Source organism: Periplaneta americana, chromosome 3 (assembly GCF_040183065.1).
Source record: "Periplaneta americana isolate PAMFEO1 chromosome 3, P.americana_PAMFEO1_priV1, whole genome shotgun sequence".
Taxonomy (NCBI): domain Eukaryota; kingdom Metazoa; phylum Arthropoda; class Insecta; order Blattodea; family Blattidae; genus Periplaneta; species Periplaneta americana.
The window spans coordinates 74,007,831-74,026,145 of NC_091119.1; the positions used below are offsets into that span (position 1 = coordinate 74,007,831).

General features: G+C 39.4%; 1 protein-coding gene across 3 annotated transcripts in view; it reads right to left on the bottom strand.

The window, feature by feature from the left end:
• The window catches only part of LOC138696170 (zinc finger CCCH-type with G patch domain-containing protein), a 139,045-nt gene that overhangs the window by 66,091 nt on the left and 54,639 nt on the right, over positions 1-18,315 (bottom strand). For all 3 annotated transcript variants that reach the window (XM_069820765.1, XM_069820764.1, XM_069820762.1), the window contains one exon: positions 7,936-8,075. In XM_069820765.1, coding sequence (XP_069676866.1) covers positions 7,936-8,075 — 140 coding nt within the window. The remainder of the gene's footprint in view (positions 1-7,935; positions 8,076-18,315) is intronic.

The window sequence follows — 18,315 nt, forward strand, 5'->3', positions numbered from 1 at the left end:
ATTACAAGGAAATTCACAACTTCGCAGCATTTTTCACGCACACTACAGCATCACACGTGTTGGAAGAATCCAGCTACTAACATGTAACCAGAACCGTTTTACGGAAATGGGAATGAGGAATAATCTGTTAGGAAAGCGAGAACACTGCACCCACCCACGTGGTCTGTGTTGTCACATGTACATTTTACAAGTTCAGTATCACATGCTTTTGAAGAATGTCAGTTCTTGTAAAGTCATACTACCATTATTGTTCAAAGCTGCCGGTGGCCGATTAATTTTTTTATGTTAAAATAATGTAGTTTGCAGTACTTTCAATTTCAAATATATTTGTAAAAAAAACTGACAACTTGGCTGTTGTCCTGTCTAGTAGACAATGAATGGAAGTGAATTTCAGGGGCCAAAAAGATCTGTGATACTAATGTAGAACTACTTCCGCTTTGTTTTATATAAATCCAACTTCAACTTTCAGATATCCTCGAAAGTTTCAAACCATGAATAGTAGCTTATATAAAGTGCAATGAATAATATATTTTGATTTGTAATTTTAAGAAAGTTTATATGGTGTCTTTTATAGCTTTGCGTTAAAACTGTTTTTATGGTGTCTCCTCCTAGATGTGTTATAGTCTGGTTGAATATAGCATCGTTAGATGGCAGCGGTAGCGAGCTTGCTGCAAGAACAGTCGGTTTCTATTTCCCGCCCATGTGCTAATTCAGAGGAGGATCTCCTCCCTATCCTTTCATTTACTTGCTTTAAAACTCTGCTTCTTTCTCTGGCCGCTAGTGCACTGTTGTCTATGTGTGTTAACTACAGTAAAGGAGGAATGGATTGACTTTCCTCTACATAAACAATCTCGCATCCTTCTCACAGTTTTCTAGCAGCACATGAGTGCGTGTCGTCTAAAACTCGATCAACCGAGGTTTTCTTATAGCTGTGAACTTAAAAATTATCGACTCTTCCTCGAATTTCAAGGCATATATTTAATTTGGTATTTACTTTCAAAAGAAGAAAAATGTGAGGAGGACGTTCCTCCCTTCCCTCCCCCGAGGAACCGCCACTGAGTCAACTATTTCAAACTGAAATATTCCTTAATCCACATTGAGGCATTTAGTTTGCTCATAGGTGCTTGAGGGACTATCCTAGCTTTTTTTTTTTAAATTTCGAGAGCAATTTGCTCTGCTTATATATCTGGAGGGTACCATCGTGATAACTATGTTAAAAAAGACCTGTCAAATCCTAATGAATAACATGGTGCCTCATTAATGCAATTGTAATTTTTCATGTTCTTGTCTTTGTTTCCTTTTTTATTATTTATTACTTATATTTACATATGTATAATTTGTTGAGAGTATACCAAGTCTGTAAGGGCTATCCTCAATGGGCGGCAGTTTGTAAATAATAATAATAATAATAATAATAATAATAATAATAATAATAATAATAATAATAAAAATAATACTGGGTTCAAAAAGTTCCCGGAATTTTACTACCAATTTTCGTATTAATATATAACAAGGGATATTATACATTTGTTTTGTTGGTAACATTCATGATGTCATTTCCTTAAAGTTTGTTAATAATGGCGATTGTTGGTTTTGAGTTGTAGGCAATTGTTTATCATAGTGTTTTGTTTGCTCGTCGCATTTTGTAATTATGTCCACAGAGCAACGTACAAACATCAAGTTCTGTGTTTTGTTACACAAAACTCCTGCAGAGACATTAAGATTGTTGGAAGAAGCATATGACAAAGCAGCAATGAAAAAAAAATCAAGTGTATGCCTGGCATAAACGCTTTTCTGATGGCCGCGATAGCATCAAAGATGATGTACGCAGCGGGCGACCAACAACTGCAACAAATGAAGCAATCGCTCAGCGTGTGCGTAATGTTATGAGGGACGACCGACGTAAAACCATAAAAGAGATAGCAGCAGAGGTCGGAATATCAGTCGGAAGTGTACACAATGTTCTTCACAAGCATCTCAACATGCATTACGTGTCTCAGAAGTTAGTTCCGAAAATGTTGTCGGCAGAACAGAAAGAAACAAGAATGACTCTTGCAGGGACATGATCAGTATGGCTGATGAAGATGATGATTTCTTAAACAAAATTATTGCTGGTGATGAAACTTGGTGCTACTTGTACGACCCAGTCCCTAAACGACAGTCATCTGAGTGGAAATCGAAAACATCTCCTCGGAAGCAAAACTTTCCTAGGGACACTTCCAAAGGCAAAGTTATGTTGGAAGTTTTCTTCGACTGTCAGGGTCTCATCGACCATGAGTTCATTCCAGAAGGTCGTACTGTAACGAAAGGATTGTACGTAGAAATCCTCCGTCGCCTCCGGGACGCAGTGAGAAGGAAACGTCCAGAAAAGTGGGTAGAAAACAACTGGTTCCTTATGCATGACAATGCACCTGCTCATCGCGCAATTATTATAAAGAACTTTCTTGCCAGGCACAACATAACTGCTTTGGATCACCCACCATACTCTCCTAATCTCTCACCACCTGATTACTTTCTGTTTCCCCGTCTGGAAAGTCATCTGAAAGGACGGAGATTCAATGCTGAAGAGGTTATCGCAAACGCGACGAGAGCACTAAGACAGGTTTCACAAAATGGCTTCCAGGAACTCTACACGCGTTGGCAAAAGTGTGTTGTTGCGGAAGGCAACTATTTTGAAGGGAATGCTGTAAAATAGTGTTTAAGGCATGTTGTTTCTATGATACTAGCAAATTCCGGGAACTTTTTGAACCTAGTATGTAATAATAATAATAATAATAATAATGATGATGATGATGATGATGATGATGATCCTGATGGCGATGGTGGTGGTGGTGATGATAATAATGATAATAATAACAACAATAATGATAACAATAATAATGACGATAATAATGATGACGATGATAATAATTATGATGATGACGATAATAATGATGATGATGATGATGATGATGATGATGATGATCTTGGTGGTGGTGGTGGTGGTGATGATGATAATGATAATAACAACAATAATGATAACAATAATAATGACGATAATAATGACGATGATAATAATGATGATGATGATGATGATGACGACGATAATAATAATAATAATAATAATAATAATAATAATAATAATAATAATGTTAAGAATAGGGTTACCAGATGTCTTGGTTTAGCAGGGACAGTCTCGAATTTCTAATATTATCTGTCATCCAGTCCTAAAAGAGAGTATCCGAGATGCCAAATGTCCTGGCTTTTCACAAAACATAAGATAATATTGTTATGCTATAGTATATTCCAAACTTACCCATTTTATTAGAAATTGATATTCAACTGGAATGAATTCTATTCTCTCCGACACTCAACAAAAATGTGTTAATAGGAGCTTGACTAGCAAGCATATCTGTTGTTGGTCATTCTGAATCTGTTTACTTGTTGTTGTTGTTTAGTCAACTGTCCTAAGACAGGTTTGAACCTCATAACTAACACCAATAAGGCATCACTCATGAGGCAACAAGACCAGGAGATAATAGGGTAGGGTGCCCAGTTCCTTTCCCCCTCCAATGCATACATCGCCGATTAGCTACATATTCCACTAATCAGAAAGAAGTAAATTTCTGCACTGGAATTTGCAGCTGCAGTTTGGCTATATTTGAACATTGAGCATCTTGTTTTAGTTTTATTGAATTTGAATATCAATCATTATTGGCTGAACATTAAAGGCGACATGTAGAAAGTGTATTCTTTTCTTTTAGTGTAGTTTAATAGTTATCAGTTTCTTTCTATCATGCCTAATAGAAAGTGTAACTTTCAGCCAATTTAAAAGTACACTATCCTTATTTGAAGAAAAAAAAAATGTAACTCTAAATTAGTGTTTTCCATACACAGATCAATGTTTAGCATTAATCATGGAGAAAGGGCAGATATTGTGGACCATATCAACACTAAAAAGCATAAAACTGTAGAATCGGCAAATTGCTCAAGTCAGGTATTGCCTACACTATTTTGTACAAATGTAAGCTTATAGTTAACGACGAAAAAGAATTGTCTGCCTGAAAAGCCACTTTTGTATTCCACATTATCAAACACAATTATTAGAGCTTCAAATCCATGGATTGTACTTCCATTCTCTTAAAAAAAAATCGTGAATAAGAAATTTACTTGTTCACAGACTGAAGGCAAATCCAGAGCTGTTAATGTTTTAACACAGCATGTTCAAGAGAAGGTCACTGAAGATTTAAAATGTCCAACCTTTTGTGTATTATCAATAGACACATCAAACAATATTTTCAAGAAAATTTCACAAGTAACTGTTAGGTATTGAGAAACTCCAAATTTTGAAACTAAAAATATTAGAATTCACCAATATACATGACAAGCCTTCATATATTCTGGTTCCGCATATTATGGATGTTATTGGAATTCATTACATTTCAGATAAAATACTAGGAATATCGCCAGATAGTACAAACACCAATTTTAGTGGTTTGAAAAGAAAGGGGAAAATATTTTTTTTTATAAATTATAAAAGACCAATGAGAGGAAGGGGATTGAAAGATGAGACATGGGAGAATAGAGAAGAACAGAGAAAGGCTATAGAATCCTGAAAAATAGATATAATGTCCTGTAAATATTTTGCCAGTTGATATTCAGGCTGTTATAAGTAAGATCTTTCCATTTGTTCATTTGTTTACTGTCAGAGTGGAGAGTTTAAAATTATTCTGTGAATTTGCTGAGACAGAATCTAAAATTATGCTAGGCTATAGCAAAACTGATGGCTTTCTTTGAATCGTTTTATTGAAATGTCTTACTTCTTAAACTCGGATAAATGTTCAAGCATACTTAGTGATTTTTTCAATATCTGATTTCCTTAAAAAGTCAAATAAGAATATTTTCTGAAACTGTGTTGAAGATTGAGCGCGAGAATGCTTCAGCTGTTGAAGTGAAAAAAGAAATCAACTTTTGATAAGCTTAGGACAAGAGAAATAGTAAAATACTTGCTGAAGTGCTTTGTCAACAAGAAATCTTGAAATTAGAATAGTACGGGCAACTGGTCAGAGGGTAAACTTTGCTAATGTCCATAACACACTTTGCCACCCTGGAGTTATGTTACTAAATCATTCATTACGTACAGAGAAGTTACCTTTCTTCAGAGAGGAAGTAAGGAGTATTACTTATGTTTGTCCAGTCTGTAATGAAATTAAAACCCACTTGTCAAGAACAAAGGAAAAGGAATCAAAGCTACAGCACCATTTGAAGGGCTAAATATAGATTTCAAAGGACCATTTCAAACAGTTTCAAAGAACCAAATATCTGCTCACAATAGTGAACGAGTACTCTAGGTTTCAGTTTGCTATACCATGTGCAAATTTATCAACAAATACTGTTGTTTATCACAAAATGTCAGGATGTTTTTGCCGTTTTCGGGATGTCAACCTACATTTACTCTGACAGAGTGTCACGAAAACTAAAATTGTTTTCTTTATTATAAGGTATAGCTATGAGCAGGACAACATGTTTTTCACACACATAAATGTTTTTTTTTTCTGAAGTCCCAGCAAAGTTTCTATACTTTCCATGTTCATTTTTGTCAGTTATACGTTTTTTGTTTATACTTTTTTTACACTCATACAATCGTGTTTTAAATCCTGGGAGATACAAAACTTCATCTATATATTCTAATGCAATTTCGCTCGAAATTATGTTTGCCATGAAAATGTAAGAAAGTGAAAATACCGTATTTACTCCAATGTAATATACACACCAATTTTTTATCCTAAAATCCAGAGAAAAAACTGGCGAATATAATAAGCAACTGTACTGAAAACCACTTAACATTAAAATTATATTATCAAGACAGGTACTAAAGGCACTCCCTTACCTCTAGCTATATATCACATTCATCCTCATTTGCAATATCAAAACTAGAACTTCCAGTCAACAGGTCTGGGTGTCAGAACACTGACTGACAATGACTAATGTCATACCACTCTTTCATCAGCATTGTTGGTCAATTCTTTTGGTTTAATTAAAGACACGCAATTGTTGAATGTTGTATTCATAAAATCTCACAATAAAAGAAAAAAAATGTTGTCATTCTCGTAATTAAAAATATTCTTATTAATGATTGTGTCAAAAATGGTATGAAAAGTGCACAAAAGACGAGAAGACATGAACTCACAGTGGCCATTGATTCCCACCATATCTCGTAACATAAAAAGAGTGTTAATTTAAATTTGTTAGAGTCTGAATGTTTGCGAGCGAATATAATACACCATAAAATATAATATGCACCCCAGTTTTCAAGATATTTTGTCAAAAGAAAGTGTGTATTATAATCGTGTAAATATGGTACAATATTATGTATTCACTGTTAAGATGTGGCTGGCTTTGAAATACCTGGAAAATCGAAACTGCCCATTCTTGTCTCTACTCGTGCTAGCTTCAGTAAATCGGTTATGCACCAGTAGGAGAATCAATTCAGAGAAGGGAGAAATGTATGCAACTATGTCCAGAGGGACGAAATGAAACATTTTAAACAATACAGATCCAGCACCAAAGATGTGACCGCACTGAATACAACTACCTTAACATGCCTCCAAACTGAAAATATTTTGACGGTAAACTCAACCTGATATGATGAGAAGGTTGCTGATTGGTTTTTGAATTCCAATGAGTGAAAGAAAGAGGAAGTGTGTTTGTAACGAACTTTTTTTTTTTTTTGTAAAATAATCACATTTTATTAATTGCTAATGCTATTTCAGATGTAATTAAATGCCATTTCAGTTATACATTTCTCTCATTTACACTTTTTTCTTAGACTCTCATAAAAACGTGTCAAATGAAGTTTTACTGTATTTTAATTTCGAATTAAAAAATTAATGCTCACTATTTAATTTAAATGACAAAAGAGTGACGAAAATATAATACAGTAAAATCCCTCGTAACCGGCACCCAAATAACCGGCAATACCAAAACAATGTACTTTTGGCTGGGCGAAAAAAAAAATGTTTAAATCTGCCACATTGCCACAGTCTGGGCCATCAGTTTTGCCACATTAGGAAGTTTGCATGAACTTTCATTTTCAGTGAGCAAATGCGGAGAAATAAGCTTCACATGGCTGCAGTTTCAACATTTGGTACCATGAAATACGAACTTTTTTGTATATATCAGTATTTATTTAATTATCCAGCAAAATCTCGTTATCTGGAACTAGCCTGGTCCCTTTGGTGCTGGATAAGGGGGATTCTACTGTAAATGTATTAACAGATATTTATACACTGTATTCACATAATTATTACATGATTCTTAGTTATTCTGAAACCTCTTACAATGTCATTTACAAAATTCACGTGCTTATAACACACAGACTGAACTCTGAGAGGACATTCCTGTGATATCAACTTATACGCATACACTGACATATTATGCCTCAAGGACAAATAAGGATTGTCTCACTCATTTAACTGGTTGCTTACTTAATTACTTATGGCTTTTAAGGAACCCGGAGGTTCATTGCCTTTCTCACATAAGCCCGCCATCGGTCCCTATCCTGTGCAAGATTAATCCAGTTTCCATCATCATATCCCACCTCCCTCAAATCCATTTTAATACATTTAACTGCTTACTTATGACTACAGGAGGGTTATCCAATACTGGTGGAAAAACAAGATGTTAAAGACTGGTCAAGAAAAACTAGTACTTAGAACTTGTCCCATAATTAGACTATGTTCAAGCTCCAATATCTGGTTCAATAACTTTAACTGGCCTATTGTTGAAGCTTGGTGGATATGGACTGTTGCGTATATTTGTACTTTTAATATATTTTTTTTTTGTTTTCTATATTTAATTACAGGAAGCTGTCCTCTGAATGGGCAAAACTAGGCTCAAATTATTTCAGCTATGCAAATTTCCCGCATAATGGCAAGCATATTGAAAGAGACTTACTCTTGTATGTTTTTCCCAGTCTCCAATTGCTGATGAAGGAGGATTTGTGAGAAGAGACTGTTGAACAAACACAGGATTCACATTCATATCCGAATCATCTTCACTTTCGTCACTGCTACTGTCTTGTGTATTTTCCCCATCTGTAAGCACAACACAATGGTAATTAAGTTGGACAGATTTTTAATTACACGGAATTTTATCTGTAACATAATTTGTAGTTAAACCTAATTTAATTTTTCTCACTGCAGTTAACCGAAAAGGAAGGATTTTTAAACTGCTTCCTCTTTATTAATATATACAAAGAGTGGCGGCATTTTCAATATCTCATTATATTAATCTTAGAATGTTGTGGTGCTGAAAAGCTACTTACAGATTTTCACGGATATACACGTTTTGAGCAATCTTGGTAATAACGAAATAGTATATTATAAAACAATTAGTTAATAATGTTATAATTTATGGCCTAAGCCAATTTTTAGGGAACAAGTGAAGCGATTATTTCTAATTTTGACGAATGCAATAACTGTATAACATTGTATGACAGCATTATAAAACAATTAATAAAGAAATAACATCAGATTCGTAATGATGGGTAGTTTGATAGCATGGTCTATGAAGAAAGAGGTTACTATAATAACAATGATGTATTAAATATTATAGTATGGCAAATCGTCTCATAATGTTAACTTTATGGCACAACGTGACTAATGAGAAAGACGGGCTATGCTGTGATTTGGTTATCATGGTCTAGTCATGGCCATCTTGACAATCACATGTTCAAAGTTCTAGAAAAATTGGAATTGCTATATTAAAGTCATATTAAACGTGTATTTATATAATATAAACTTGTTCAATGTTGGCCATGTTATGACTAAGAATGTGAGACGTCACGTCATAGCCTGTCTTTTTCGTTAGCCATGATGGCACAAGTTATGCCGTCATAATAGAAGTCATGATGTTTTAGTTGGCATAGTAATATCACAGTCTAGTATATACAGTCACGAAGCTTGAGTTGTGAGGGTACTAGGAACAATAGACTATGCAGATACTATTTCGCATTGTCTGTAATGAGGCGATAGTAGCGATCCTAGTGGTTAGCAACTATCTATGGATGCATATTTACTATGTATTAAGTTTCGTGACTGTATATACTAGACTGTGGTAATATTTTACGACTCTGGCACATTATGCATGATTTTCACTAACAATAAAGACTGTTTATAATGCTGGAGTACAAAAAAAGTAGTCATTAGCATGCTGTTTACCTCTCTAATGTGTATACAATGATTTGTTCTAAAACAAGTAGACAAATTTTGTTTATATCCATTACTTGCTAGTCAATTTAACCGAAAATTAGGCACATGATATATAACCGTCTTACACAAAAATTAATGGGACTTACTACAAAAAATACACAAAATAGCAATTTCCCAACAAATGGCTAACCATTGCTTTTTTTAATATTTGATTTTTCATAAGATTAAGTGATGAATGACAAAATATAAATAGACAAAGTGCCTTCCAAATTTTCTGGTGGAGGAATTAATCACTCTTTGCATAATTAAATTTTAAATCAAAACATCTTAACAAAAAAAAAACATTGAATTTAAATACTATTATAGTCTCAATCATGCCATGGTATGAAAGAAAAATTACATAACCTCGAGCGGGAATCGAACCTGCGACTTCCTGTTCTCCGGTCAGGCGCTCTACCACTGAGCTATCGAGTTCATCTCAGGCCAAAGGCTTGGAATTATCCTTTCATACTGGCGACTCTGTTATAGAGTACTGTCCATAGCGTCTGATCTGGTCAGCACTGCTTATGCGTGTGCAGAAACTTTTTTTTTTTTTTTGAAGATTACATTTGTTAAAAAAAAATTTTCGGCTTAAAAGTCTCTATCCTAATTGCTCTGCAAAATGAATGACACATCAGCCATTACATAAATGAGCAAAAACGGACTTTAGCTTTACCTGAAAATTTAATTAATATTCAATAAACTGTAACTATAATTGAAAATTTTTCAGACAAAAATGTTATGGGTTAATTATATCTATACAAACAAATTTTTAAAACTAACTTTAACTAATGCGGAAATAGGACTTAAATGGCATAAGAAATAGAGTAGAACAGTACATTCCATGGTTCCTTACTTACTTACTTACAAATGGCTTTTAAGGAACCCGCAGGTTAATTGCCACCTTCACATAAGCTCGCCATTGGTCCCTATCCTGTGCAAGTTTAATCCAGTTTCTATCATCATATCCCACCTCCCTCAAATCCATTTTAATATTATCTTCCCACCTATGTCTCGACCTTTCCAAAGGTCTTCTTCCCTCCGGTCTCCCAACTAACACTCTATATGCATTTCTGGATTTGCCCATACATGCTACATGCTCTGCCCATCTCAAACGTCTGAATATATGAATAATTTCAAGGGAAAAATTGTTCCGGGGCCGGGTATTGATCCCGGGACCTCTGGTTGAATGTACCAGCACTCTACCACTGAGCTACCCAGGAACTCCACCCAACACAGTCTCAACTTTTCCCTTTATATCCACACAACTCGCGTGGGCTGACGAAACGCTATAGACCCACAACGAGTGCACACAATCTCTGTGTGACTTGGAATTGTGGTTTTGTGTTAACATACACAGTAACGTATATATTATGCAAATCTAGTCTTTCAGGTGAAGCTCCCTGTAAAGCAGATTTGAATAATTTCAAGGGAAAAATTGTTCCGGGGCCGGGTATCGATCCCGGGACCTCTGGTTGAACGTACCAGCGCTCTACCACTGAGCTACCCGGGAACTCTACCCGACACCGTCTCAACTTTATATCCACACAACTCGTGTGGGCTGACAAAACGACAGAGACCCACAACGAGTGCACGCAATCTCTGTGTGACTTGGAATTGTGGTTTTCTGTTAACGTACACAGTAACGTATATATTATGCAAATCTAGCCTTTCAGGTGAAGCTCCCTGTAAAGCAGATTTGAATAATTTCAAGGGAAAAATCTGCTTTACAGGTAGCTTCACCTGAAAGACTAGATTTGCATAATATATACGTTACTGTGTACGTTAACAGAAAACCACAATTCCAAGTCACACAGAGATTGTGTGCACTCGTTGTGGGTCTCTGGCGTTTCGTCAGCCCACGCGAGTTGTGTGGATATAAAGGGAAAAGTTGAGACGGTGTCGGGTGGAGTTCCCGGGTAGCTCAGTGGTAGAGCACTGGTACGTTCAACCAGAGGTCCCGGGATCGATACCCAGCCCCGGAAAAATTTTTCCCTTGAAATTATTCAAATCTGCTTTACAGGGAGCTTCACCTGAAAGACTAGATTTGCATAATATATACGTTAATGTGTACATTAACAGAAAACCACAATTCCAAGTCACACAGAGATTGTGTGCACTCGTTGTCGGTCTCTGGCGTTTTGTCAGCCCACGCGAGTTGTGTGGATATAAAGTTGAGACGGTGTCGGGTGGAGTTCCCGGGTAGCTCAGTGGTAGAGCGCTGGTACGTTCAACCAGAGGTCCCGGGATCGATACCCGGCCCCGGAACAATTTTTCCCTTGAAATTATTCAAATCTACTTTACAGGGAGCTTCACCTGAAAGACTAGATTTGCATAATATATACGTTACTGTGCACGTTAACAGAAAACCACAATTCCAAGTCACACAGAGATTGTGTGCACTCGTTGTGGGTCTCTGGCATTTCGTCAGCCCATGCGAGTTGTGTGGATATAAAGGGAAAAGTTGAGACGGTGACAGGTGGAGTTCCCGGGTAGCTCAGTGGTAGAGCGCTGGTACGTTCAGCCAGAGGTCCCGGGATCGATACCCGGCCCCGGAACAATTTTTCCCTTGAAATTATTCAAATCTGCTTTACAGGGAGCTTCACCTGAAAGACTAGATTTGTCTGAATATATGTTCGTAATTATGTCAGGTGAAGAATACAATGCGTGCAGTTCTGCGTTGTGTAACTTTCTCCATTCTCCTGCAACTTCATCCCTCTTATTAGCCCTAAAAATTCCATGGTTCCTAGCCATAAATATTCGTTTCTTGCTGAAAATAATTCAAAAGCTAGACAAGATGCTTGCCTTCAATACTGAAGGACAACACGATGGCCTACCTGATATCATAGATAAATGAACTAGAGAAGAGAGATGTATATTTCTACGACTTAAACATGCTTTTCTGTACATAATTTGTTATAGAAGAGTCATTTCTGATAAAATGACATTAAGGAGAAATGTGCACTTCAGAAGATTCATTGGATGTATTCAAATAAGTAAAACTTTTTCATTAATAATAATAATATCTAAGCAAAGTGCCTTATTTCAGACCTTATCAATCATCATTCTCTCTTTTTCTGAAGACAACAAAGAACATTTAATTCATTTCCATTCTTAAGTCAATGCGGTTTTCCTAAACAAAAAGTTGTAATGTATTCTGTAAGAAATTTCAATTAATAAATTGACAAGATGTATAATAAATAGTCTTTACATTAACAAAACTGGCAGATCTGTAACATATTGTAAATTTTATTCTTAACAACAATGTAATTTTATTCTTAACTAATATTCACAAAGCACTATTTACAACACAGAACTGTCAGTTCTCAGTTCACAGCTCGTTTGTCTTGGCTAGTTCTTCTAGCTCAGTCACTCGCGTTCACAGAATCTCGAACCCCAGACCTTTGGAGACGATCCACTGAACTTCGAACTCAGGTCCCCCAACTGCGGTCCACTGCACTCGAACTCCAGGCTTCAGACTCCACAGTTACGGACATAACTCAAGTCAGCTCTGGTCTCGAAGCTGGCTTCACTGCTACACAAGACTAACTCGCTTACTGTCCAAATCTGCCTGTAACAACACTGGCTTACTGACGGGCTGAATCCCTGTCGTTCACTCGCGTGCGTAATTTATAACCACAGCGACGTAGCCGAGAAAGTTCGAGCTCGGGATTTTTCCACTTCGACGGACTTCTGGACCTCTCTCGGCAAGCAGCAGATCGCGCGCAACCTGCCCGTCACGGGCGACTTAGCCCTTCCTCCGTCGGTCGTGAGATCGAACCTCACGTGGCCGTCACATTGCTTCCTCCTTAGGACCGGCCGCCCCGGACAGTCCCTTGGTAGGCCGCTAGTCGGTCCAACGTTTGGGGTCCTCCGGCTGCTCCATCCTTATGGTGGTGCCACCCCATCCTGGGCTTGGTTGGGCAGCGATATCCGTACTGCATGGGCACCGTCTTGCTTTTCCACTTGGCCCTCCAAGGAGAGCTCGCTGGCCACGAGTTGGTCTTCGGCGTCCATCAGGAACACTTCATCCTGACCAAGTCAGAGTATACGGCGCCGGACGTCCACCGTCGCATCGAGTAACCGCATGGCATCGAGACCCAGGACGACGTCCTCGGTGATGTTGGCGACGAACACCCACATCTCCAGTTTCCTCTTCCCCAAGGTCAGGTCCAGGAAGACCTCTCTCTGGATGGGCAAGCTCTCTCCTGAAGCAGTCCATAGCTCGTATTGGCGCAGCGGCGTCCTCCCAGGTAGGCCACGCACGACGTCTGGTCTGGCGATAGTGAGCATCGCCCTGGTGTCCACCAGTACTCTGCATGGACGGCCTCTTATCCGTCCTTCAGCAATCAGCCCATCGTCGCATCTTCTGTTGACCGGTTTCAGGACGAGCCGAGGGGACAGTGATGACAGCGCCAACGTGCTCCTCCTAGCATCGGCCCCCCTCTCTCTCCTGACTGTAGCCAGGTCAGTCGCAACTCCTCCGCAAGTGCCCAGGTTCACCGCAGGACCAGCAGGTGGGCACCAGTCGTCCCCGTTGCTCAGGCGACTGTTGGCTCCTCTCGGTGTCAGCCACCTCTCTCTCCTGCCGGTGGCCAGAGCGGTCGCAGTCCCTCCTTAGGTGTCCCAGTCTCCCGCAGGACCAGCAAGTGGGCGCCCGTCGTCTCCGCCGCTCCGGTGACTGTTGGCTTTCCTCGATGTCGGCCGCCTCTCTCTCCCGTCGGTCGCTAGATCGGTCGCAGTCCCTCCTCAAGTGTCCCGGTCTGCCACAGGACCAGCAAGAGGGCGCCCGTCGTCTCCGCCGCTCCGTTGACTGTTGGCACTCCTCGACGTCAGCCACCTCTCTCTCCTGCCTGTGGCCGGATCGGTCGCAGTCCCTTCTCAAGTGTCCCGGTCTGCCACAGGACCAGCAGGTGGGCGCCCGTCGTCTCCGCCACTCCAGTGACTGTTGGCGCTCCTTGACGTCGGCCACCTCTCTCTCCTGCCTGTGGCCGGATCGGTCGCAGTCTCTTCTCAAGTGTCCCGGTCTGCCACAGGACCAGCAGGTGGGCGCTCCTCGTCTCTGCCGCTCGGGTGGCTTCGGTTGGCGCCCCCCCAGCATCGGCCGCCGTGACGCTCCTGATCCTGTGCGGTGTTGAGATTCCCGCCGCCGACTTGGCCGCCTCCATCCTGAGGGCCGCCGCCAGAGCTGCGTTGATGGTACGATGCTCTGCCAAGAGTAGCTGTTGTCTAATTTCGGGGTCTCGAACTCCGCTGCCGAAGGTGTAGGCCGCCTCTCCAGCGATGAAGTTAGGTGGTAGGCCCCTGAGGGCCTTGTGGGCAAGTTGTTCCACTGCCATCGCAAATTCTTGTAGGGACTCGCCTGACTGTTGGACCCTCGTTTTCAGTTGGGTCCTGAATGCTGCCGCAAGTTGATGGTCACCATAACATCCCTCCAGGGCCGCCATTATCTCAGCGGCTGTCCCATCTTCTGGAATGCTGTGAAGAATCTCCGACGCCTGTCCCTGAAGCGCGGCCAGCAGCTGAGTGGTTTTCTCTGCTGGCGTCCACCCATTGTGTTCTGCGATGGCCTCGAACTGGCGACAGAATATCGCCCAAGACGTCGTACCGTCGAACTTCGGCGTCTTTACGTTGTAATGTCTGGCTGAAGGCGATGGTTCCACAGGGCCACTATATGGAGTCCTCAACTCTGTGGCCGCTTCTTGCATGGCACGTCGAACCTCCTCGGCAACTATCTGTTTATGTTCTCCAGCCTGGCGATCCACCAACGCGAGGATGTGCTTGTTTTCTACAGCATGTTGGTCCATCAGCACACTCGTTTCCTCTTGACGACGTTCGAGAGCGCGAATTTTGCCGTCAAAATGGTCTACATCCTGTCTCAACTCGGCTACTGTCTCGTTTATATTTGTAAAATTCTGGTTTAGTTTATCCAAATCGGCCTTAAGTTCGTCTTTCACGATGGCGACAATTCCATCTACATGGGCCGAAACGCTTTCAATTTACGTAGTGACGTCATCTTTCACTCCGCTTATGTCGCCTTTCACTCCGCTTACATCGTTCTTCACCTCACTGATGTGCTTGTTCATGTCTGCTTTCATTTCTGCGAAGGCTTGCAGGATCTGCTGTAGGTTCTCCATTGTCGATAATGTCCCGATTCTGACACCAGTGTAAATTTTATTCTTAACAACAATGTAATTTTATTCTTAACAAATATTCACAAAGCACTATTTACAACACAGAACTGTCAGTTCTCAGTTCACAGCTCGTTTGTCTTGGCTAGTTCTTCTAGCTCAGTCACTCGCGTTCACAGAATCTCGAACCCCAGACCTTCGGAGACGATCCACTGAACTTCGAACTCAGGTCCCCCAACTGCGGTCCACTGCACTCGAACTCCGGGCTTCAGGCTCCACAGTTACGGACATAACTCAAGTCGCGCTCTGGTCTCGAAGCTGGCTTCACTGCTACACAAGACTAACTCGCTTACTGTCCAAATCTGCCTGTAACAACACTGGCTTACTGACGGGCTGAATCCCTGTCGTTCACTCGCGTGCGTAATTTATAACCACAGCGACGTAGCCGAGAAAGTTCGAGCTTGGGATTTTTCCACTTCGACGGACTTCTGGACCTCTCTCGGCAAGCAGCAGATGTGCGTGCAACCTGCCCGTCACGGCCGACTTAGCCCTTCCTCCGTCGGTCGTGAGATCGAACCTCACGTGGCCGTCACAATATAATGACCACACCTAGCGATTATCAGACATCCATATTTAGAAGGACATGTCCGTATTTTGATGAAAAATGTCTTAACCATCTGATTTTCTATACATAAGTTTCAAAACATAATTCTGAAATACAAATAAAACTTTAGTTTTTCGTCTATACATTTTATTTAGAATGAACTGGCTTCAACTGTACCTTAAAAATTTAGAAACACTTTAACAAGTTAACAATTTAGAAGTAATCCTTGACTGAATTTTCAGAGGTAGAACAACAGTCATTTTCAAACTGTGGGTTAGACACTTTTGACTCCATGCCATCTGATTAACCTTCTTAGTGCCAAAGTTGATATCAGCTACAATTTCAATTTTTTATCCGAAAATCAGCATATGAAGCTCTGAACATATGAAATTATATCTGTTGCCATTTTCACTATATCAGTCCCCTAGCTGCCCATTGTGCAACTCAAGCCAAGAAATGGATTCGGAACACCTCAAAATCTGTGCTTCATTGGCTGGTCATAATAATATCTTTGAAAAATATTGGAGTGCAAGAGGTCAAATGACTTTATTATCAAACGCCTGGCATTATAAAACAACAACAACATATCTGTTAGCAAAGACAGAGCATTCCTGTCAAGACCGATCTCAGGTACTTATGTTCTATTGGTTTATATGATGGTAGTGTGAAGCACTCATCATAAGGAAACTAAGCAGTAGAAGATGGAGTGGGACTGGTCTGCATAGGGAAGTGTAAATGGACCTATTTGTAAACTGACATATAATCACTCACTACCGCCAACATATTTATTAAATAGAGGCTGGAGTGGGACCACTCTGCATAAGAATGCTTTACGGTATATATAGTGAGCATATTAGTTTTGCTAATTGCAAGTAAAATTTGGTAAAAAAAAATAGCTTCACATTTTCATGCGTGTTTCTAATACAGTACAGTGTTGGCAGTGAAAGGTAATATGCTCTACTGTAGTTTCATTGATATTAAGTTAACTTTATACTTAATGAGTTTCTTTCATTGTAAAACAATTATTTAGTAGACCTGTAAGTCTACATAAAATAGCGAGTAATGCTAATTTTGCTGCTTAAAGGGCCGTTTAATCTAAAAAAATCGTAAGATATAGAACCTGTACAAACTTTTTGCATCCTGCTTTTGAACCAATTTTTCCTGTTTTTCACTCATGAGTATCTAGTAACCCTAACCACAACTCTGAATACTAGTGGTAGACATTTGTAATGAACACTACCCAACATACCCTTTATTTATTAGAAGAAACCCTTGCCTTCAGCTACAATGGACTTTATGTTATCAGCATCCTGCTGGATACATTAACAAGATTAATTGATCAATAAAATTGGTGACAGACCTTGATGATTATGAAAATAGCAGTGAAAACTGTGTAACACATAACATTCTTATGTATCATAATGGTGATCATTTTCATCAAAAGTAATGGTTCAACCCAACAATGTTGTAAGCATCATATTTTTCACAACTTGGTTATAGATGTAACAATGTTATCTGCGACATCCCCTATTGGATGGGATAGTACATTCTTTGAACTTCATTACATTGGTAGTCCTGTTCACCTTATAACATACACTGTTTATGTCAGTCAGACGCAACAATGTTGTATGCACTAAAGGATGGCTAGTTCCATTAAGGTTATTCTGTTTCTTGCACATGAAAAACGATTAAACAAGGGCAAAAAAAGGAAAATTAACGTTTCAGAATGGGCGAAGAATAAGAGAAAGACTTCTAGAAAGATATATTTCGTCCAGGAATAGACAAGTGCCTGGGAAACTGAACCCAATGAGGCGAGTGCAACAAAGAGTATATTTATGTGTTCCATATCATTGCACAATTAGTGAACGAAATAATACGTAATAATCATATTTATGCCTTGTTGAAGTTTAGAGTGGGGGGGGGGGAATCTACCAATGTCAATTTGAATGTGGTGAAGTGGGATTTGACGAAAAATGCAGTTTTTCACGCATTTTCATGAGCTCAGCTATAACAATGAAACGAGATTCTTGGCCGACACATGTCTAAAGGTCGAAGATGAAAATCAGAAATGGGTAAGTGAAGACATCTCACGCAAATGTGTACCATAAAATACCGGTACTTCATACCGAGAAAGGATAATGTGAGTGTATGCCAGAAAACTTCATGTGATATTACACTATACCATCTCCAAGTACTGCAACATAGCATTAGATTTGATAAGTCTTTGGAAGATATGCAAGGTGTACATGTCAATAAACATAACAAGATTCCAAATGAAGTAAAGAATCTTGATGCAAAGCACATTTCATCGTTTCCTAAGCAAGAAAATCATTACTTCCGAAATGACAGT